General features: G+C 41.0%; 1 protein-coding gene across 1 annotated transcript in view; it reads left to right on the forward strand.

Moving 5' to 3' along the window:
• SPTBN5 (spectrin beta, non-erythrocytic 5) overlaps positions 1–23,170 on the forward strand; it is a 163,205-nt gene that overhangs the window by 30,696 nt on the left and 109,339 nt on the right. The window contains exons 11-22 of the mRNA XM_042460065.1: positions 16–216; positions 2,027–2,233; positions 2,347–2,559; positions 4,795–4,947; positions 9,917–10,047; positions 11,398–11,649; positions 11,988–12,275; positions 14,696–14,939; positions 15,690–15,829; positions 17,693–17,792; positions 20,060–20,230; positions 22,729–22,893. Coding sequence (XP_042315999.1) covers positions 16–216; positions 2,027–2,233; positions 2,347–2,559; positions 4,795–4,947; positions 9,917–10,047; positions 11,398–11,649; positions 11,988–12,275; positions 14,696–14,939; positions 15,690–15,829; positions 17,693–17,792; positions 20,060–20,230; positions 22,729–22,893 — 2,265 coding nt within the window. The remainder of the gene's footprint in view (positions 1–15; positions 217–2,026; positions 2,234–2,346; positions 2,560–4,794; positions 4,948–9,916; positions 10,048–11,397; positions 11,650–11,987; positions 12,276–14,695; positions 14,940–15,689; positions 15,830–17,692; positions 17,793–20,059; positions 20,231–22,728; positions 22,894–23,170) is intronic.

The following is a 23,170-nucleotide window of genomic DNA, read 5'->3' on the forward strand; positions in this document are numbered from 1 at the left end:
ATGTCTATCTAGCAGGCTCTACAAGTTGAGTGCAACTTCCACCAACTGATTTGTTCCAAGATCATCTGTAAGGGTCGGGAGCTAAGTCAGAAAAGTCCTTCAAACCAGAAAGATATCCAGAGAAGGACTAACAGTATCCAGCAGATTTGGCAACAGCTCCAAGATGAAATGGTCAATCAGAAAATCCAACTGGAGGCAGCTGCTCTCATCAAACAGGTGAATTAGTTTGCAGTTTTATTCAAACTAAAAAAAAATTAAGTAAAAGCATTCATATATTAAGATCTTTAGCTATCTGCCAAATTCCTGAAGACCCATGGTAAGACAGGGTGATCAAAACACAGTTCCCTGAATCCCAATTTTCTAACTTCTCACCATCACCCCACCTTCTTTGTACTCAACCTCCAACATTTTAAAGAGAAAAAAAATCATCTTGGAGCCCTGGTGGCGCAGTGGTTAAATGCCTGTACTGCAGCCATTCACTCAAAACCACAAGGTCGCGAGTTCAAGACCAGCAAAAGGGCCCAAGCTCGACTCAGGCTTGCATCCTTCCGAGGTCACTAAAATGAGTACCCAGACTGTTGGGGGCAAATTAGCTTACTTGCTAATTAGCTTACTTGCTGTTCACCGCTATGATCTTTGGAATAGCGGTATATAAATAAAACAAATTATTAATTAAATTCTTTTTTTTTTTTTTGCTTGACAACTGTGTAGAAATCCCCCAAAATGAGCAAAACACTCCAGACCCATACAGATCTCCCCCCCCAACTTACCAATACTAGCCCTGGGCTTTCTGTCACCTACAATTAAGAAGTGTTTGGGAGCACTGTTGGGGTTCACAGCCCATTGGGGGAGGCAGAGGGCAGAACTAAGAAATCACCAGTGACAATAGTAATGCTCAGATAGGACTAACACTTTCCTCTCAATAAATCTAAATAAATTGTTTTATTCTGGATTGGATCCTCTCTAATGCAGGGATGCTGAACCAGAGACCCTTGAAAGGTTAATGAACTCTCATTGTGTTGTACCACTGGTCAAGTTTGGCTGGAGTTCATAGTAATTGGCATTAGCACCATCTAGAAAGCGCCAAGGTGCCAAGGTGCCAAGGTGCCAAGTCCTGCTTAAAATAATATTGTCAGGCAGGCAGGGTAAAAGTGGGCCAGTGTGGTGTAGTGGTTTGAGTTCTGGACTATGACTGTGGAGGTAAAGGTAAAAGGTAAAGGTTTTCCTTGACATGAATGCCTAGTTCTGTCTGACCGTAGGGGGCAATGCTCATCTCTGTTACTAAACCAAAGAGCCAGCATTGTCTGAAGATGACTCCATGTCACATAATGTGGCCAGCATGACTACAAAGAATCCTGTTACCTTCCTACCAAAGTGATACCTATTTATCTACTTGCATTTGCATGCTTTCAAACTGCTAGGTTGGCAGAAGCCAGGACTAGTGACAGGAGCTCACCCCATCATGTAGCACCTGGGGCTTGAACTGCCAACCTTCCGACCTTATGATCGTCAGAACTGGCATCTTAACCATTAAGCCATCACATACCAAATGCCAGCCTCGCAGTTTGAAAGCATGCAAATGCAAGAAGATGAATAGGTATCACTTTGGTGGGAAGACAATAGCCTTCTGTGCAGTCATGCTGGCCACATGACCACAGAGATGTCTTTGGATAATGCTGGCTCTTCAGCTTAGAAATGGAGATGAGCACTGTCCCCTACAGTCAGTTGTGACTAGACATTTGTATCAAGGGGAAACATTTACCTTTATGACTGTGTAGACAAGGGTTCAAATCCCTGTTCAGCTGTGTAAACCTACTGGGTGGCCTTGGACAAGCCACACTCTCTCTGCCTCAGAAGAAGGCAAGGGCAAGTCCACTTTGAACAAATCATGCCAAGAAAACCCCATCATTAGGTTACCTTACTGTAGCCTTAAATCAGAACTTTCTTGAAGGCACACAACAAACAAACAAACAAGCAACAAGGGTAATAGTACTAACTATACTGTTATTCATTTTTCTTCCATCAGTATTTTGCTGATATTGATGAGGTGGAGTCTCGGCTGCAGGAACTGCAAACTCTCCTAACTAGTGAGGATTATGGGAAGGATGAATCCAGTGCTGAATCTTTGTTGCATCGCCACTTTCATCTGGAGAAGGAGCTTGGTACTTATTCTTCAGAAATAAGCCACCTAGAAGAGCAGGCTCATTTTGTGGCACGTCAGGCTGCCTCCATTGTGAGTATGAAAATGAAGGCTAAGCAGATATGCTGTACACAATGCAAGTCTCGTGTATACAGAATTCAAAGTTGTGGCTCTTCTTTCTTTCTTTCTTTCTTTCTTTTCATCAGATGGTATCAATGCCAGCAATGAACAGAGAGATCCACAACAGCACAAACCAGAAAGTAGTGAAAACACCAGAAAGTCATTCTGTGTCAAGAATTTCTGCCCAAACTACAGTCACCAGCCCATTTGGATCTGATCCTCATTTTGTTACAGAAAACATCTGGAAAACCCAGAATAAGTTAAACTTATTATATGAAAAACTGCAAACCATGGCTGAGGTATGTCGATGATATCATTTACACTGTCATTATTTTCTGCATTTAATTTTCCTCTAACATCACTGCCCTAAATCCAACTGCTAGTCTAAACTAGACTATTGAGTCAACCGAACTTACCTGAGTATTGCCTTAGTAAATTACCATTGATTCATTGGGTATATTCTGAAAATACCAGTTGGATTTTTGGCAACGTCTGCACTCATATCCCAACAATAAATATTGTATATAACTATATATCCTGTACATAATACCTAAAATTCTGAGGAAATAAAGTAGTTTGACAGCACTTTAACTATCATGGCTCCAGCCTGTGGAATCCTGGGATTTGTAGTTTGGTGAGATATTCAGCCTGGTCTGAAAGAGAGCTCTGGTGCCTCACCAAACTACAAATCCCAGGATTCCTTAGCACAGCATCATAGAAGTTAAAATGGTGTAAAACTGCTTTATTTCTGCAGCGTGGAAACCACCCATAGGCAATGAAAGCTCATGCTTATCAGCAGGTCTTTAAAGTATTAACAAGATTCTTCAATATTTTTCTCAAAATGGCTGGAATCCTGCTAGCGCACAACAACAGCAATTGCACTTCTTCTAGAGTTGCTTCAGTGGTGGCAATGGGAGGCAGGCACAATCTGTCAGGTCTGAGAATCCTGTTTCTCCAATGCCTTCCTTTCTCCACAACTACTGCCCCTTCTTGCCTAAACTAAAACAGAAGATAAGGGTCTCAACCAGAGACACATAAACCACCAAAGACCATGACAAAAACACAGACGAAAGGATGTTGAAGAATATAATAAGAATTAAAAATATGAATTACAAATGAATTGGAATTTCAAAAAATGCAGAACTAAATAGAATACCAAAACTTACAATCAAAAAGAAAAACTGCATAGAGCACTGCCAAAAGTTATATTACACATATTAAAGCAAAATACAAAATCACATGACAAAATAAGTAAATATAACATAAATAAAGTTTATGCCACTTGCAACCACAACTTGCACTGGCATAAGTTACATAAGTGTAGTGCCTCAACAGCATTCTGGCCACTTTTTCAAATCTTCTTTTCCTTTTTAAAAAGAAAGAATACATAAAGCTTTCCCCCCTGATAGCTTGCTTCCCATATGAAAAGTTAATGTAGCTGCTAGAGTTTCTCCTGTAAAAAAGGAGGAGTGATGCTGAATGTTAATATGTATATACTTGACTACACCTATTGATTACTTCAAGTTTTTTTTTAATTTCTTTAATGAAATATTTTACTCTTATATTATTTTATCACTGTATTATTACTTGATTTTATTTTTATTTTTCTAGTTCCCATTGGAAAGCATATTGCTTTGCTTTCAAAATAAAAAGCAAAATAAAGATACCCTAAATAAATAGTCATTGTACTAATTCATTGTGGATAATATGCTTTATTATTGGTAAGAAGTAAGACAAATATTAACACCATCATCTAGCCACAGAAAAAGTACCCTAAATGGAAAAAGCTGACACATCAAAAATTATCAGTCTGAGAGTCAAAGGAAGATTTCAGGGCAACCACCAATAACAGTTTTCAAATATATAAATAAATGGCATTATGAAAGTGCTTGTGACTGATCTTGAAAAATGCAAGGAAAGGAGGAAGATTCCTGGATATTTGGACCCAAATATTATCCTGAATTTCTCTCTCTTACTGTCCCCTACCCATTTTTCTTGAGAAAAGAAATTGAAATGCAGTCTGTAGATGGTGACAGAATTTGAATATAACATTGTTTCCATGCTTCAGACATTGGACACTTCCAAATAATTATGCAATTACCCTCTTTTGTTCACAGAATTTTATAATTGATCCAGATAACACTCTTGCAACTATAACTGTCTATATTTTCCCCTCAGTACTTCTAGGTATCTCTTAACCACAGAAAGTTTATTAAGGAGGACAAGATGGAATAGGTGTACAATACATTTTGATTTGTAGCACTAGGCAATATCTGTCTGGAAGTCCCCTTTGACATTAGATTTGACTTCTAGGCCACTGAATAAAATAGATATCCAAAGCTAGGCTTTGAATGAGATGAATTTGTCTCAGCTCTGAATTTGTTATTGAGCATAATCTTTGTCTATTGTCCTCCTAAGAGAGTTTTAAAAGAAAATCCTGCCTGATGCTTTTCCATATTTTTACCAGTCACATATTTAATTTACCTCCAAAATTTGGTACTTACTCAAACTACGTCTATTTTTTTTCCATCCAGCACAAGAAAAAAGAACTAGAAGAAAGGATCCGACTCTACAAGTTTTACAGCTCCTGTGAAGAATTTCAATCTTGGATAGAAGATAAAGAGAAAATTTTCCAGACCATTCAGCCAAAAGCAGATAATGTGGATGTTATGGAGCAGAAATACCAGGTGCCATTTTTCTTAGCATTCTTTTTCAGAGCCATAACTTTCTTTGTGTTCTGACTATTGTTTCCTAGCGTTAAATTCAAATTTCTGTAAAGGGGAAAAAATATTCAGGACAGTAGGATTCTCAACATAGGTAAAAAGTTAGATATATGAGATGAAATTGTAATAAAACAATGCATTTTGATATCACTTGTGATTCTTATTAGTACCTCTTAAAAATTCTAGCCATACAGTGGGACCTTGGTATCTGAGGACTTGCCATCCAAAGACTTGTGCATCCATGGATGGCAAGCTTGCGCTGTCCCCAATGTTGGTGCATGCATGTGGCCACACTGCCATTAGGGACAGGTCCCGTTGTCCCCAGTGGCAGAGAGTGCACATGGCTGCACCACCATTAGGGACAGAAAGACCGCAGGTGAAGTACTGTTGTTCCTAATGGCAGTGCAGTCATGCTCATATGCTGCCATTGGAGGCAATGCGGGCTTGAACATCTGAGGATTTTTGTATTCAGGGGTGGGTGTGTGCATGTGCGTGTGTGTGTGTGTGTGTGTGTGTGTGTGTGTAAAAAATGGATCCCCCATAGATACCGAGGCCCCACTGTATTATGAACCCAACTTAAATCCTTGTCTTTGGTTTGAAGAAAAAGATTTCTACTATAAGCACAGAATGATATTGTTTCCACAGAATGATCTTGTTTCAGTGTATTGCTGATATCAAGCTGAGATGTTAACACCACAATTATCACAGAATCCTACTCACAAAGTTGCTGAACACCCCCATCGGGAATGCCCTCTCCACATGACCAGGTGTTCCCTCTAGTCCCGCTTCTTATTGATGTCCCTGGCAAGCCCACCCTCAGAAGTGGCATTGTGCCAGGTAGATTGTTCATGGAGTTCCTGCAGGTATGGAAGTGGCAGCAGCAGCTCCAGGGACAGGGACAGACCATCCATGCCAATGCAGTGTCATCTCAGTTCACCCCTGAGATCTCAGTTGATCCACCACCACACTGGATGCAGACTAGTATTTGCAGCTGGCACTGTGGCCGATCCAAGGCCAGTTCCAGAGCATGATGCTCCTGACTGGCCCTGGACTTACAGCCAATGCAGACAAGGTCCTGGACCCAAACCATGGCCTGTTACAGACAGCCAAAATAAAGCTGCTTCGAGTCACAGTGGAGGTATGGTGTTTCAATGATGCATGCATCCTAAGAGTCCAGAAGCCACACCAAAACCACGCTCCAGCCCTAAGGACTGGAGCGTGGCTTTGGTGCGACTTCTGGACTCTTAGGACGCATGTATCATTGAAACACCATACCTCCACTGTGACTCGAAGCAGCTTTATTTTGGCTGTCTGTAACAGGCCCATGTAGGGCTTAAAGGTAACAACCAACACTTTTTTACCCAGAAACTAATTGGCAGCCAGCACAGTGATTTTGAGCATCCATGGATGCTCAAGTCCCATTAAATATAATGACATAGCAAAATGGTGTTCCTTATAAATAATGGAAAATCAAGGTTTGATATTTGAAATTTATACTTTTTTTGAAATGTTCAAACCGTGGATGCTTGAATCCATGTGTAAAAAGTCCGTGTATAAGAAGGGTAATATGATTACTCCTAGATGCATCAGTAATCAATCTGCTTGCCATGTTCGCATTAATTAATTTTTTGAAACTTGGTGTAGAGGTACCCCAATGTACAGTGCATTGCAGAAGTCCAGCCATTGCAGAAGTCCAGTGTGTATACTACCATCTAAGTTCTCCAGTTTTAGGAAGGGCCACATGTGTTGTATCAGCTGAAGCTGATAGTAAGCACTCCTGGCTGTCATATCTATCTGGGCTGAAGTACCCCTAAACTGTCAACATAGTCTTTCAGGGGAAGTGTAACCGCATCCAAGACTGATTGACACCCCCACCCAATCACAGGTTAGCACATTTAACAGTAAGCACCTCCATCCTGTCTGGATTAAGTTTCAGTTTGTTTTTCATCTAGACATTTATTCAGAGGAGACATACTATTCTCAGTTGATGCTATTTTTGAAAGCATGAAGAAATGTATTTGGGTGTTATTGGCACACTGATAGCTCCCTGCCCCATGCTTCTGGATGATCACTTCCAATGGTTTCATTTAGATATTAAACAACCTTGGGGATAGAATGGCACCTTGTGGTATGCCATGTATCAGCTCCTTGTTTGAGGAGCAGCTACCCCAAAACACTACCATCTGGAACCTACTAAAAAGATAGGACCAGAACCACAGTGCCCCTGATTCCCAAATCCCTCAGGTGTTCCAGAAGGATACCATGGTTGATGATTTTGAATGCCACTGAGAGGTTCAAAAGCACCATCAAGGACACATTCCCTTTCTTGATACTTAGGAAAAGATCATCTACTAAATTAACCATCATAATCTCAACTCTGTATCCTTCTCCAAAGCTGGTTTGAAATGGATCTAGAAACTTGTATAATTCAAGACTGCCTAGAGTTGGAAGGCAAGCGCCCTCTCAATCACCTTGCCCCCAAAAGAAAAATTAAATGCTGGCCTATATTTGATAATGTCCAGAGAGGCCTTTAAAAAAAGATTAAAATAAACAGTGGTCCCATTGCTTCTTTTAACCAAAATGGTTAAAAGAAGTGCATTAATAATATGTTGCAGCTGAGATTTAATTGTACTGGACAACCAATCAAGAAGGACACAGATCAAGGGGACAGATTGCCCTCCTTACTTGTCCTAGCAGTTTTCCCACATCTGCAATATTCACCAACTGAAACTGATCCAGTATAATCCTACTCATGAACTTGCTGGACACTCAATTGTCAGCATCTGCTGCAATTACAGCATCTAATTCTGCTCTCTGAGAGATTTTATCTGTGAAATTACTGTTTAAAACATCATAATGAACAGCAGAAGGCTCTAGAATTTGATTCTGGGAAGGATTCAAGGGATGAAATATCTGAGTTATCCTTCTCACCACCCTTAACCCTGGATGTGAATTTGCAGATATAATGTGTGCAGAGAAGAAGGCTTTCTTCACCAAACATACAGTGGACCCTTGCCTTACACGGGGGATCCATTCTGGACCCCCCGTGTAAGGCGAATTCTGCCTATGCTCGAGCCCAATTCATTTGAATGGGGCTCGTGTGCGTGCTCCATTCATCTGAATGGGAAGCGCCGCCTCTTGCACCCCATGTGCTCCCCGTGGCTTGAGCATGTGTGCTCAAAGCCATGTATAGCGTGCTCGCATATAACACGGCTGCACTGTATCACCACCTTATAAGAACAAGGATGTTCTCTATATTATGTCTTGTCAGCTATAAGTTGCTTTTTCCTCCATCTCCAATCCAGTTGAAATCTTGTTTCAACTCCCTGAGGTCTTCTGTATATCAAGGAGCCTGATTAGTAATGCATTGGAGAGGATATTTGGAAGCAATCATATCAATAGCCCTAATCAGGTCTTGATTCTAACCATTGACCAGGACTTTGGCAGGGTCATCAGAGATTCCAGCAATACAAACCTCTATGGCTTTCTGAAATCCTGAAAGATCCATTAGCTTTTGCGGGCAGAACATCTTAATAGGTCACACACCCCTGAAAGGGACGTGTGATGCTAACAATAACCAGAAAATGATCTGCCCATGACAACCAAATTGAGTTATTAATCACCTCTGCTCAGAGATCCATCTGATCACAACTAAAGACACCATCAAGAGTGTGATCTATTCAGTGTGTGGGCTCTGAGACCAATTGCTATAAACCCATGTTTGTCATGGGTACCATGAACTTCCATGCTGCACCCGACAGACTGGTTTCAAATGAGATGAAGTAATCCAAGACCAAAAGTCTGGGTGACTCAAACACCAATTCTGAGACCACTTCCGTGACCTTAGCTAGGGGGTCTGATAAGCCGCATGGTGGCCACTATACTAACATAGGGCCCAAACAGACAGGGCAAAATAAAGCTGCTTCAGGTCACTTTGGAGGTATGCTGTTTAAATGATGCATGCATCCTAAGAGGCCAGAAGCCGCACCAAAGCTACACTCCAGTCTTAAGGACTAGAGCGCTGCTTTGGAGCAACTTCTGGCCTCTTAAGATGTGTGTGTATCATTTAAACAGTATACCTCCAAAGTGACCCAAAGCAGCTTTATTTTGGCCTGTCTGTTCAGGCCCATAATCCTCAGACTATCCCTAGTCTTCAGACTTAGATACACACATTCAAAATGATTCAGTTCCCTTATAGGTAGTTTGGTCAAGTTAACCACAGCTTCTCCACACACCCCTGACCTACTTTCCTTCATCTGTTCACTAATACAATGGGAGAGTCTGAGCCCATATTGGGCCACTATCTACACACTATCTACACACTATGTGTGTCATGTACCTACTTGAGTACACACACTTATAAAATACATTGGCAGATGAAAAATGGAAAAACAATATAGATTAATAACAATGGCCCACAAAAGGTACCATCTGATACAATTCTGTGTGAAGCTTAAGAAAAGTGACCACTCAGAACAGCAGCAATTGTTAGTAAACTAATCATCCTAATCTTGTTACATTGATTAACAGAGATAATGAGAGATAATGAGACAAGAAGCCATTATCTCAATTGAAGCTTAAATGGATAGAAGAATCAGACATCATTCCAGATAAATTCTAATTCAGCAAGTCAAGCTGGAGTGTCTCTGGGAGCACAATCCCTCAATACAGATGTGAAAACTGTGTAAAACTGGCTTTTTTTCTTTTTGTTAGTCAAATGCTACAGCTTCAAAGAACTTTAAAAAGGGAAGATGGAAAATCAAACTTGGTATGCTAGGTATGCTAGATGCAATAAAAACATACTCTTGCCTAAGAGAGGTTATAAATAGTTTTTTTTATGTATAGTAAAGTTTGGAGATAAGCCTTTGTTCTTTAATTTGCCCTAATTTGTTTTTTTTATTATTATTATTATTTTATGTTTTGTTTTTTCCAGAGTTTCCTGATAGAATTGGCTGCTGGTAAGAGCCAACTGGATGAGGTCATTTGCTTAGCAGATATGTTTTCTAACAGCAGCCCTGGAAAACAGAATGAGATCCAAACCTGGAAGAAAGAGATAAACTTGAGGTAAAAGGTGCAGAATAAAGAAATAATCCAATGAAGTCTATGGGATGATTCTCAGTTTAAACAGTTCATCTCAGTTTTGAGTGTATTTGGTTATCAAACTATTCCACCTAATGTGAAGTCGAAGGCTTTCATGGCTGGCAGCCATAGTTTTTTGTGGGTTTTTCAGGCTATGTAGCCATTTTCTGGAAGAATTTATTCCTGACATTTCCCGTGCAATGCAATGCAATGACCATTGAAATCCACAAACACTTGAATCGCAGAATCATAGAACTGAAACAGACCACAAGGGTCATCCAATCCAACCCCATTCTGCCATGCAGGAATAAAGCTATCAAAGCACTTCTGAGAGATGGCCATCAGGCCTCTGTTTAAAGACCTCCAAAGAAGGAGACTCCACCACACTCCGAGAAAGTGTATTTCACTATCAAACAGCTCTTAGTGTCTGGAAGGTCCTCCTAATGTTGTTGTCCACCTGGACAACTTCAACAGGAAAGAAAAAAATCCTGAAAGTAAACAGTTTGGCTACCAGTCCAGAAAAACACAAAAATCAAGACTCACCACGTGCAAATGAACACCACCCAGGATCAGGGGGTTTCCCCGCAGAAAATGGATTGCTAATTAAATAGACACACATATCCTCCCACCCTGAGGCTTTGCCATTCGATAACACACCAACACACACATCAACATGTAAATCACTTCCTCCCAGTCAAGGGTCATACAGCATACACACACACACACACACACACACACACACACACACCACTCATTTCCATGCCACTGTCCTCTGAAGAAACCAGCCACATATGCAAGTGAAACATTAGGAATAAATTCTTCAAGAACACTGCCACATAGCCCAAAAAACCCACACAAAGCTGTTCCATCTAATTTTCTGAGTGGTCTGCAATTTTTGTTTTTATTTTTTCATATGCATCTTTCCCTAATATTTGTCTATTTTTCTAACATAAATGCTGTATTTTCATATGCAACCTTTCAAAAAAAAAAACCCAACCAATTTTGCATATGTAATTTTAATTTATATTTTTGGATTATAAGCATCATAAAATACATAGAAGAGTACTGTCTGAAAAATATCTATATTCTGATGCACATACTAGTCCAAGGAATGGAAATTCATTCTGTTTGCTTAAAAACAGAGACCAAATAAATTTCTTCCCATCTAGATATAGAGCAGGTCACAAATTGAGAAGAGCAAAGGTTGATGAGCTGAGACTTACAACAGGAGGACAGCCTCAGAGTGAAGTACCTCTGAGCATATTTAGAACTCCTTTTACTTATCACTAACTATGACCAATTCCAGTGCAATGTGCTTTACTTTTCTACTTTTAGGTGGGAGCGTCTGGAAGTATTAAAAGAAGAGAAAGGCTCAGAGCTGATTGGTGTGGCTGATGTGAAGACATTTCTTCAGGACTGCCAAAACACCCAAAGGTTGCTACAAGACAAGTTGGTCCTTCTTGAGGATTTAGGACACAGGAACAAGTCACCTGTTCTGGAGGCAGAGGCACGCAAGCTTGCAGCCTTTGAGAGAGAAGTCTTAGTGCTGGAGAGAAAAACTGAATATCTTAACAGTGTGGCCAAATCGTAAGAAACTAACTCATTGCTGTGCTATACTTTGTTTTGGGTAACCTGGTTTATGGTAGGCTAGTGTTGTTGTCATCATGAGCTGAGAGTCAGGGATTGCATAAAGTGGAAATGTCCTTAGCTTTAAAAAATGGAACCTCAAAGACCCCAAGCATGTGAAACATAATTAATTTAATATAGGATTCAGTGAAGAATCTCAGTATTTATAGCAGGAAGTGTAGTGGGCATTCAGCTAGCTATCCCAAACTGACTTTCTTTGGTGGATTGGTTGAGACTATAAGAAATTTGTCCCATGCCTGTACACACATTCAAAAAAGTGCCTTGGATTTATTATGCAGGATCAAAGATACTAATCCCAGAGAGAGCAGGGCCATAAAGGAACAAGTAGAAGACATGGAGGAGCTGCTGTCAACACTAAAGTCAAAGGCAGATGAGGGAGGAAAGGCTCTGCAGGTAGCACAGGACCAGCAGGCCTTTCTGCAAGAAAGCCAGAGACTCCTATTGTGGACAGAAGGCATGAAGGAGAAAATGACCAGTGAGGAGATGGGCATAGATGTTGTCACTGCAGAGCAACTGCTGAAAGAACACCAGGATTTGCTGAAGGAAATACCCACTCAGAACCACAGGTAAAATGTGCTTGAGCAACAATGTAGTACCATGAAGAATAAGAATTGTAGTGATGGCCACTCACTTGGAAAGTTTTGAAAGGGAGCTAGACAGAATCATTAAGGATGAACAGCTGCTAGTTGTAATAGCTCCATATATCCTCCAATGCCAGAGTCAATATCTCTTTGAATACAACTTACTTGGTAACATGAATAGGAGGACGCTATTGCACCCATGGCTATCACTCTTGTGGGTTTTCTAGAGGCTTTTGGCCAGTGTGCAAACAGAATGTTGAACAACATGGACCTTAAGTCTCATCCAATATTTGCTCTTTTTACATATGTTCTGAAAATCTCAAAAAATGTATGGTCATGTGTGAATGTGTTTTTCTTATATAATAAATGTATGGTGGCCTTTATTTTCTTTAAAAGAAAGAAGTATAGCAAGGGAAGTTTGGTGCCCAAAATCCTCTAATGGTGTGATCTTACACTTAGATCTGTACATTGCATCAAGGTCTATTCTTGTAAGGAAGAAGCAGGAATAAATTATCACATCTGTTCTTACTAATCATACACACGTGTGTGTGTGTGTGTGTGTGTGTATGCACATGTTTCTAATCAAATGATATTTCTGGAGTTCGTTACACAACAGAGATCATCTGGAAAACAGCATGAGTATCACCAGTTAAATGGTCTACGTTATCATTGTAAACATTACATTTCATTTTAATTCCACACTATATTTCTAAGGAAGCACTTTTGGTGAGCTTTTTTTTAAAAAAAGCAAACCTTTTAATATAATTGTATTTTATTTTATTTTATTTTGCATTTGCTGATCCAAGAGTCCCATTATTCTGCTACCTCACAGAACACTAGAGAAGTATAACTAGACAAAATAAAACCACAGTTTTGTAGGTTTAGCTGTAAAAGATTAGTGCTAACATGAGTCTGGATTGGTTGATATATATTGATCAATGAACTGAGACCTAGCCTGCTTTTCAGGTAGCACCAGGGATGACAGGTCCAGAATTGCACATGTGTGAAAGCCATTGTGTGGGCCTCCTGTCACTTGGAGTGTGCAACCATCTTGCATTGCCCAAAGTTGTGTGTGATTCCAACTGTTTACACCCCCCAAAGCCAATTTGTTGGTCTTGACAACACCTTCACTCCAGCTTCCTGGATCAGCATCCTATGTGCATTTGTAACAGTAGACAGGCAACACACAGTAGAATTCTCTGATAACAAGGAAGAGTGGGTGGTATGATGCTCAAAAGCAGACTGAGCTTGGGAAGTTGGAGTGCTTGCCTCTATAACCCAGCATCCAACCAGAATGAAAACCAGCAAGTAGTCTCACTCTAGGGCAGTGATGGAGAACCTTTTACAGATGAGTGCCCAAACTGCAATCCGGACCCCACTTATTTATTGCAAAGTGCCACGTCCCTCTGGCTTTCTAGTAAGAAACTCTGGCAAACTCTGTGCTAGAGCGATAGCATGTGTGCCCACAGAGAGGGCTCTGAGTGCCACCTCTGGTACACGTGCCATAGGTTCGCCATCACTGCTCTAGGGTCCACCCACTAGCCAATAATTAAATTGATTGGCTAGTGGTTCCTGGCATTTCTCAGAGCCCGCATGGGTATGTGGGTGTTACGAGGAGACTTGAACCCAGATCTCCCTCAAATTCTCACCCTGAGTCTCTCCACTAAACTAAGTGTTTCTGCTATTAGATGTTTTTACTTTTAATTATTTTTTAATATTCTTGGTAGCAGCTCCCACCTTTTTCCAGCCTGACTCCTATTGGCTTCCCTGAATGTTCTCTTCCACCGGTGTTTCTCCACAGTGGGCTTCTGGGAAAGGGAAACCCAGTTGACACCATTTCCACCATAGTGAAGGTTCTCCTTTGACCCCAGGCCAGCAAACTCTCCTCCTCATAAATTGGGAAGACATTATTATTATTATTATTATTATTATTATTATTATTATTATCCCACCCCTCTGCCCAACAAGGCAACCAGGGCGGCTTACAACATTAAAAATTATACATTACATGTCCCCCAATCCCTCCCTCCCTTAAAATAAGATTAAACAATTTACAATTAAGAGCATATTAAAGAGTGAATAACAATTAAACAACAATAAAATAACAAACAATAAAACATAACAGCCACCGATCAGGGTCAGTATATTGGTTTTTCTTTTTTTGGTGGCCGGACATCTATTCAGAAAAGGCCTGCCAGAAGAGATCCATCTTAACAGCTTTTTAAAAAGCTGTTCAAGGTGGTTATATGGAGGCTCTCATCTGGCAGGCCACTTGTGCAAGTTTCCAAAATTGAAAACAGAAAGCTAAAAAAGTGATAGGCCTGCAAGATGTAGATATGCTGCTTGATGTAGATATATTCACTTGTGAGATAATATGTGTGTTCTTTTCATGGGGCTATTGGCAGATTTAAGCAACTGCAAGCATTGGGCCAGAAGATTATGGATGGTCCATCTGACAGTAGAGCGTTGGATGTTTATGAGTCTGTACACAAACTTGCTCAGAAGAGGAACGAGTTGGATGAGTTGTGGGCAAAGCGCCGAAAGAAGCTTCAGGAAGGTGTAGAACTGCAAAAATTTAACAAAGAAATTGATAGTATCCATGCTGCTCTCTCCAGTCATGAAGCCTTTCTTCGGACTGACAATCTTGGGGTAAATAAGAATGGCTACAAAATTAGCCATTTTCATATTTAGAGTAGAACTCAGAATTTCCTCATTATGTTGTTCATGTATACTTTCAAGTTGTTTCTGACTTACAGCAACCCTAAGGCCAACCTATCATGGGGGTTTCTTGGCAAGTTTCTTCAGAAGGTGTTTGACATTGCCATCCTCTGTGTATGACAAAAACACAATTTTCTTTCCTTAAAAATATCACTGACATATTTGACTTATGTATTCTATTGTTATGAGGTAACAACAGTAAAAAACACATATAGTTTTTTAAACAATTTAATATTGCCAGCATTCAAATACAGCTTTTTAAACTATCATAATTTCCCCTCCCCAACTGAAGTCTCTTTGCTGTTTTCTGTGTAAAGCTAAAATACCTAGTCTCTGCTTAGAACGATTGTATGAGCAGAAAACCTCATTATGTTGTTTTGTTTCTTACATTTTCCCTTTAGCATGCATCTTGGCTTGCTTTCTTGAATCATATGGAGCTGTCTGCTCTGTTGACAGTAATGAACAAGCTTACAATGAGTAATGAGGAAGAACTTAGCTATGGATCTGTATGGAACTTTGTGTTAGGCATACACACTGTATAAAGGTACTTGCTAGGATAGTAAGAAGACCAATGGGAAAGAATTTGCCAAAAAGATTGCCATCTCTAAAATGGCTGTGTAGGGGGCAATGTACTTGTGTCACAGTACAGGTTGTCTTCATGCTTTCTTTTGGACTTTACAGAGCCATGTCGATTCTGTCCGAAGTCTCCTGAAGCGCCATGAGGATTTTGAACGAGTGCTGCTTGGGCTGAAACACCGAGCAAACATAGTCAATGAGCATGGAGAACAACTGGTAGAACGGGGCCATTTTGCTTCCCAAATGTATGTAATCCTACATTTTTTGGATTTGAAAGAGAAGATGGACTAAAGCCTATTCATATATGATAGAAAGTGGCATGTTAGGATCTCTTTTTGGTTTCTTGTGTCGTATCTCACTGCCATCAATATGAGAAATTTATAGAAAACATCTAAACGCTCAACCCAATTGGATTTTCAAATTAAATGAAGGCAGTTTAAACCTATGAAAATTATGTGAAAGTAGTCTAAAAATAAACAATACACCCTACTTTTATTATATTGCATCAGCCCTCTTGCTGGCAAACCCTTGAATGGGCTATAAAGAATTGGAAGAAGAGGCTGGCTGGTGGAAAAACAAACGGGCATAGCCTGCCATTTGCTTGTAACCAGCATTGCAAAGTCATATGAATGGCCCATCTCCCAGAAATTGTATATAATTTCTAAATGCCATGGCTCCCAAAGGATAACTAGAAGGCTCTGGGCATATCTCTACTGCCAAACAAAAAAACAAAACAAAACAAAACAGTCCCATCTTGCATTTTTTCTGGTCCATGGTGACCCCACAGTGCCCCGTTAACACCAAACACACACAAACACAGCAAGATGACACCAGCATGACCAGCCACATATTTCCCCTGGAGAAGTCACTTTTCCCCCCTTCCTAGCATTCAAATACGGTAACCTTTTTGTTTCTCAGTCATTCTATTAGATCCACTATGGTTGGATGCCTCCAATCCATTTCCCTTTCCTCCTTTGCTGCCCCAGTGAGTGAGTGAGGGAACTTTAAATGGATGAACAGCCAATGGACACACATAAAATAAAATTGTATTTTATTTATCTTTTATTTATGAAAATGTTCAGCATAAGCTCATCAGTGGGGGGCCATATTGTGCTACTCCCTCCCCCCCCCCCCCCCCAACCCACCTGAGTGTCACATTTGTTTTACCATTTTTACTCTTTCTTCTTCTCCAATCCTGCCCCATCAGCATTGTGTCATCTTTGTTTTCACTTCAGTTAATGGGGCATACACATTCCCTCTTTCCCCCCCCTCGGATCCTCTCTCCATCATTCCCTCCCTCCCTCCCTCATGCAGAGATCTCACACACTCCCTCCCCTCCAGTCTGCCCCCCAGTACATACATTGCCGATCTCCACATGAGTGGGTAAGCAAATGTGACACCAGACCATAACTGTAACAAATCATCCACCTCCAGATGTTATGAGAGTACAGTATATGTAGGTAGATGAGGCTGCAGAGAAGGAGTCTCATCCCTTTCCTGTTTCTCCTAAAGGAAGCAGTTCGACTGATGGAAGCTTCTGTTAGCTGACAGTGACCCTTTGTTGTCCAGTCACTATTTACCACATTGTGCATTTTCTCAGAACTCTATATCCTAACAGCGTCTATTAGTGGAATCCTGGTCTGTGCAGTAGACCACAAGGAAAAGAAAAACCCCATATCCATGATAAACTTCAGAAGCCTGTATGATGAAATTTTGCTGTTAGAAAGTCACTTGTTAAAGTTAAAATAAATTTTCAAAAAAAAATAGCAAAATAAAACTAAAATGTAAAAATGTGATAATCAGTATTGGTGCTATATAGGAAGCTGAATTTTCCCATTGATGCATTTGTGCTGGTGCATTTCTGAAAGGAATTTATGTAATAACTGCCTTCCTACCTGTGCCTTGGAAAAGCAACCATCTCTTTTGGTTTAGTAATAATTTAAATTAAATGTTCAGTAAGTCTCCAGTACCATAATTTCATTTATTTTTCTGAAGTAATGCTGAAGCAGTGTTCTATAAGGTATGAATGACAGCTTCTTTCTGCTTTTTTCTTCTTCACACCTTAAGGCCTTCTATAGGTATTGACGCTTCTGTTATTTCTCTTACAGGATTGAAGAAAAAATCAGTGCTTTACATGAAAGATGGAAATTATTAACAAATAATAATGAACAGAGGAAAAAACAGTTACTAGAATCACTTCTGCTACAGGTTAGAGCAACCTTCCTCAACTGTTTTATGCTAGCTAGAGGAACTGTTGAAAAATGTTCATGTCTCAGGAGCCTCTGCATAAAAATCATATATCTGTAGCTCAAAAACAATATTTAATTTTTCAGTAACACTCTCTTGCAGACCTCTAGAGACCTCTCACAGAATCCTAGGGTTCCAGGATTAAGAAAATCTGGGTTAGAGGATGATGTATGGCAGCCTGTTACTAGAAAGATTTCTTATATGGGCTATGCATTCACTAAATTAAATATTCCTAACTTCTATCAGGTAATGTTTTATTTAATGAAATGCCTCTTAACTGTTTACTTGCATATATTGCTTTACCAGTTAGTTGGCTGTTAAAACGTAATTCCGAAAAACTAACACAAGCTAGGTGAAGTTCCAAATTCTATAAAGATCCCAAAATCCTCTTGGCCAATTCATAGTAATTAACACCTTCCCTATATGTTCTCTATTATGAACTGCAAAAAACAGGAGGCAAAAGAAGAGTGGATCTCCTTTTTGCAAAGGCCTCCCATCCCAATTAAACAAGATGCACCATAAATTTCCTAGTTCTATAGAATCCTTGTATATACTGAATATCTACAGGGCAGACTGGGACTTGTGTCTTTTCATCCAGGGCTTCAGAGTGACGCTGGTCAATCTAACCTGTTTCCACTTTTTCAAAACCAGTAAATTTTCTACACCAGCAGTGTGAGCCAATTCTCCCATATAGCAATCTCTCCACCATTAATACATCATTTCATTCTTTCTGTCACTTTTCCTCTGTTTGGATGGCTACTGCCTGAATTAGATGCTAATGGATAGTCCATGGGTTAGGAGTAACGACTTCATCATGGCCAGGGTACTTTTTCTTTTTTTCCTATTGGCCTACTGTTGCCACTTTTGTATTTTGTATTGGCAGTCTGGCATTGGATAAGTGGTGAGGAAGATCAGAGGCAGCGTTAATGTAAGATAATAGATGCACTGTATCATTGATTGATTGATTGATTGATTGATTTTCTATCCTGCCTTTCTCCCCATAGGGACCCAAGGCAGCTCACGATACTAAAAACATTGCCATAAAAACATTTAAAACATCAGCTAAAAACAATATAAAATTACAAACATTAAAACCACAATAAAATCACAATATTCATCACATATAAAACCCATCCCAAGACTAGACATTCAAAGCCTGTCTGAACAGAGCCATTTTTACCTGCCAACAAATGGGACCATCCGACTTACTGGGCTGGTCCAGTTGCTGAGGGGAGGAGGTCAGGCCAGCATGCCTGCGCGAGCCCCGGCCTGGCTGTGGGCGTGCGGCCAGTGGGTGCTTCTGGTCCACATGGCATGGACTACAACTCCCAGACTCCCCTGGGAGCAGAAGGGAAACACCACGCCGCTGGGCCACTTCCGGGCTGGGGACTACAACTCCCAGCCTCCCTTTTGAAGGCGGAAGTGGCCCCGATTGGCTGTTTGCCAGAGATGTGGCTCTGGATTGGTCAAGAGGCCATTTATTGGCTGGCAGGCCTATTTAGGCCTTTGCCGCATCGGCTCTTGGCGCCATTTTCTGCCAGCACCCTCCCTCCCTCCCTTGTTTATGCTTGTGCTCTTTGTCACAACTTTCATAGGAGGTGGCCTTCTGTGGCAGCAGCATAGGTCTCAGATCTAATGGGTGTGATTTCCTGTGCTGCAGAGCACTGGATCAGGAGTCCCACTGGGGCCTGGGGGTGCTGAGGGTTAGCAATGTTGCCAGTGTGGGGGCAACATCAATGCAGTGTTCCCCAGTGACATGGGGCAAAGATGTGCTTATGCGCATAGCCAGCTCATTAAGTGGCGAGCACACTTTAGGCCAGTTACTCCTCTGTCATCCCGAAGCCTGGCCGTGACCAGGCATTTCGATTCATCAACCAACACGGGTTGGTGGATGTCAGATCCAGATCTCATGCTTTCAGGTCAACCCTCTTTTACTTGTTGCTGTATTTAATAAAGTTGTGGCCTTTTTCTTGCCAATTGGTTGTCCTTTGTGTTGTTTACACCTCTCCCCTACCTCAGCAAAAGGCAAGCAAGGAGGGGCCCAGCCTTGCTTCTCAGATGGCCCTTCAGAATGTATTATTATCATCAGAATGCATTATCAGTCCAAGTTCTTTGGCACCATTTTTGTTTAACCATACACCCAAACATTGAAAATAACAAAGGTTTTCTGCTCAGTGACTGGTTTAAAAGGGTCAGCCAGTTAATAATCCAAATGTCTGTAACTGCAGGAGTTTAATCATGACACTGCCGAGCTCTTGATGTGGATGGAAGAGAAATACAAGATAGCATCGGATGAATCCTATCGTGACCCAACAAATATCCTGAGGAAGCTGAAAAAGCATGAGGCTGCCGAGCAGGAAATGATGGCCAATAAGAAGCATTTTGTGGAGCTAATGGTGGTAAGGCCAATCTCATGGAGGTATAGTGATGATCTTCAGAATAGTCAGCATTGTACTAATGCTATTTCAACAATTCTTTTCTGGACTGGAGGAGCTTCAGAATTAAATGCAATGATTCCATGCAAATTGCCAGATACAAGTTAAGCCTCCCTTATCCGGAATTCCAAACTCTGAAATATTTCAAAATCCAAAACTGCCCACATGGCTGACTATGATAGTGACATCTTTGCTTTCTGGTGGTTCAGTGTACACAAACTTTGTTTCATGTACAAAATTATTTAAAATATTGTGTATGAAATATGCACAGCAGGCTATGTTTATAAGGTGTAAATGAGGCTTAAATGAATTTTGTGTTTAGACTTGGGTCCCATCTCTAAGATATCTCATTATGTATATTCAAAAATCTGAAATCCAAAACCTTTCTGGTCCCAAGCATTTTGGATAAGGAAGACTCAACCTGGAGTAACAGTAAATGATCAGGCTTACTTTATGCACTGAGGGGCAGACTGCCCCTAAGGGGTGGCCTGCAGCTGCCTTCAGATGCACCATATCAGGCCCATGGCAACCGCATGCCACAGCCCTGATCCAGCCTTTCCAGGGCACAAAAAGGAGCTGCAAAAAGCAAACAAAGGAAGGCTCTGTGATGCAGGAAGAGAATGCATGTGAGCAAGCACACAACAGACAGTTGTCATAATTATGATGTACCCAATTTTCTAGAGAGTAAAATGTAATTTACCTGCCTATCAGTATTTTAAGCTTATCAGACATTATTTCCAGCCAGATCCAGGCACAGGCTGGGGACAGGAAGGAATGGGATGGAATGGGTGTTATTGCATGGATTTTGCCGCCAGTGCCACTGGGAGTCCCCAAGCCATTCTTCAGTTGTACTTTGGCCACTGATTTTGAAGAATGGAAAGCTTCTGTTCTTCAAAATCAGCGGTCATAGCATGACTGGGGAATGGCTTGGGGACTCCCGGCAGCATCGGCAGCAAAATCCATGAGATAACACCCATTCTCCCCAGTTCCATCCCATTCCATTGCAATCCCAGCCCATTCCCTGGATTGGGCTGGAAATGACATTTTATAAGCTTATTTGTCTGTTATTTGCCATCAATCTGACTTTCATCCAAAACACATTGCAGAAATGATCCAGTCTGAGACCACTTTAAATGCCTTGGCTCAGTGCTAGGGAATCCTGGAAACTGTAGTTTCATGTGGCACTAGACCTCTCAGACAGATAAGGCTAAATGACTCACAAAATTACAGCCATTTAAAGTGGTCTCAAACTGGATTATTTCTGCAGTGTGCTTTGGACCTTTGACTTATGGTGATCCTATAAATGAGAGGCTTCCAAGAGCCCCAGTCATCAGATGCTTTCCCCAGGCCTTTCAAATTGTGGCTTTCTTGATTGAATCAATTGTAGGCATGCAAAAGTTACTAACTCTAATAGTTTTTGTAGTTGTTAAACAATGATGAGTAAAAAGACCTTTCAGATCTGTTGCAAATCTCTCAGCTAGTCATCAGGTCAATCTTCATTCTATCCTTTCTTTAAAGCAGGCCTGATATGATGCTTCATTTCTCTACAGTGGAAGAAAAGACTACTTTGCCTTTGAGTCTACATTCCAGAGGTTAAAGCTTATCAATGCTAGTTTGGTTATAGTAATGATGATGGATTTCTGTTCCGCCACTATCTATAGCCATGTTTGCATGGGACAAAATATTCTGGGAGCCGGCCAGAGTATTGTGGCTGCCCCAATGTTCCCCAGTTATCTTGAACTCTCATTGTGATGCCAGGCATCTGTTTGCATGTGCTTCCCACTGTGCCACCCAATTGGGTGCCTTGTTCTGACTTCAATGCAAGTGATTTTTGATGGCATCAGCCACACCACACAGCAAAGCAGTATATGTTGTAAACAGACACCCAATATTGCAACAGAAGGCACCAAATCCTCTGGGAAAATCTGGAGCAAAAGGTGAATTATTTTAATCCACCAAAAGTGGGGTATAACCCAGGTTCAGTGCTGAACTTGCTAGATGTCATCCAGACTGTTCACACTAGAACTGAGATTTGGGCTGTGCATCATCCAGATTCCCCACCAAGAGGGTGGGAGAAGGACATTTTATTGCAGACAGGGTCTATATTATACCTCCACTATAGCAAGCTTTTGAATACCAGCTGAGCATACGCGGTGACCGTGTTGTGCTCATATCCTTGGTATGGGCTTCCCATTTGGATTTGACTGGTCACTATGAAAAACACTATCCTGTTCTAGAGATACCTTTAATCTTTGCCAGCATGACTCTTCTTACAGGTAACCAAGACTAGAGGGCTACCACTGTTGCTAATAGTGCAACATTGACTTGATCAGTAATTGTTTGGTCATTATTCTTTGTGCTTTGTACCCACTTCCTTTGAAATAAACATAGGCGAATAGAAATAATCTAGGAATACACTAGCAAAAGATTGGTCTTTGACCAAATATATCTTATATGTTTAGGCAGGAAACCAGTTGGTTCAGGATGGCCACTATGCTGCAGATTCAATTCAGGACAAAATGTCAGAGCTGAAGAAGAAATGGGAGAAACTCTACAGCAAGATGATGGATCGAGGAGACAAACTGAGGCAGGCTGGACAGCAAGAACAACTAATGGAACTTCTTGAGGTGAGAAGCTGATTTTTGCACCAAGAAGTGCCCTGAGCCAAGTTGTGACTGTTACTCAGTAGCATCATTGGAGGGGTTCAGGGGGTGCGGACTGCACCAGGTAACACCCCAGAAGGGAGGTGACACCCGATTATCTCCCTGCCCCCTGCAGGCATTATGACGTAAGCAGTGTGCGGCATCGTGTGGACGCTGCACGGCGCTTACATCACAATAGCAGCGCCTATATGGATGGAATGCCGCCATTGTTATGCTGCCACTGCGTATTAGGGTTTGGGAC

The sequence above is a fragment of the Sceloporus undulatus genome, chromosome 1 (genome assembly GCF_019175285.1).
Source record: "Sceloporus undulatus isolate JIND9_A2432 ecotype Alabama chromosome 1, SceUnd_v1.1, whole genome shotgun sequence".
Classification (NCBI taxonomy): domain Eukaryota; kingdom Metazoa; phylum Chordata; class Lepidosauria; order Squamata; family Phrynosomatidae; genus Sceloporus; species Sceloporus undulatus.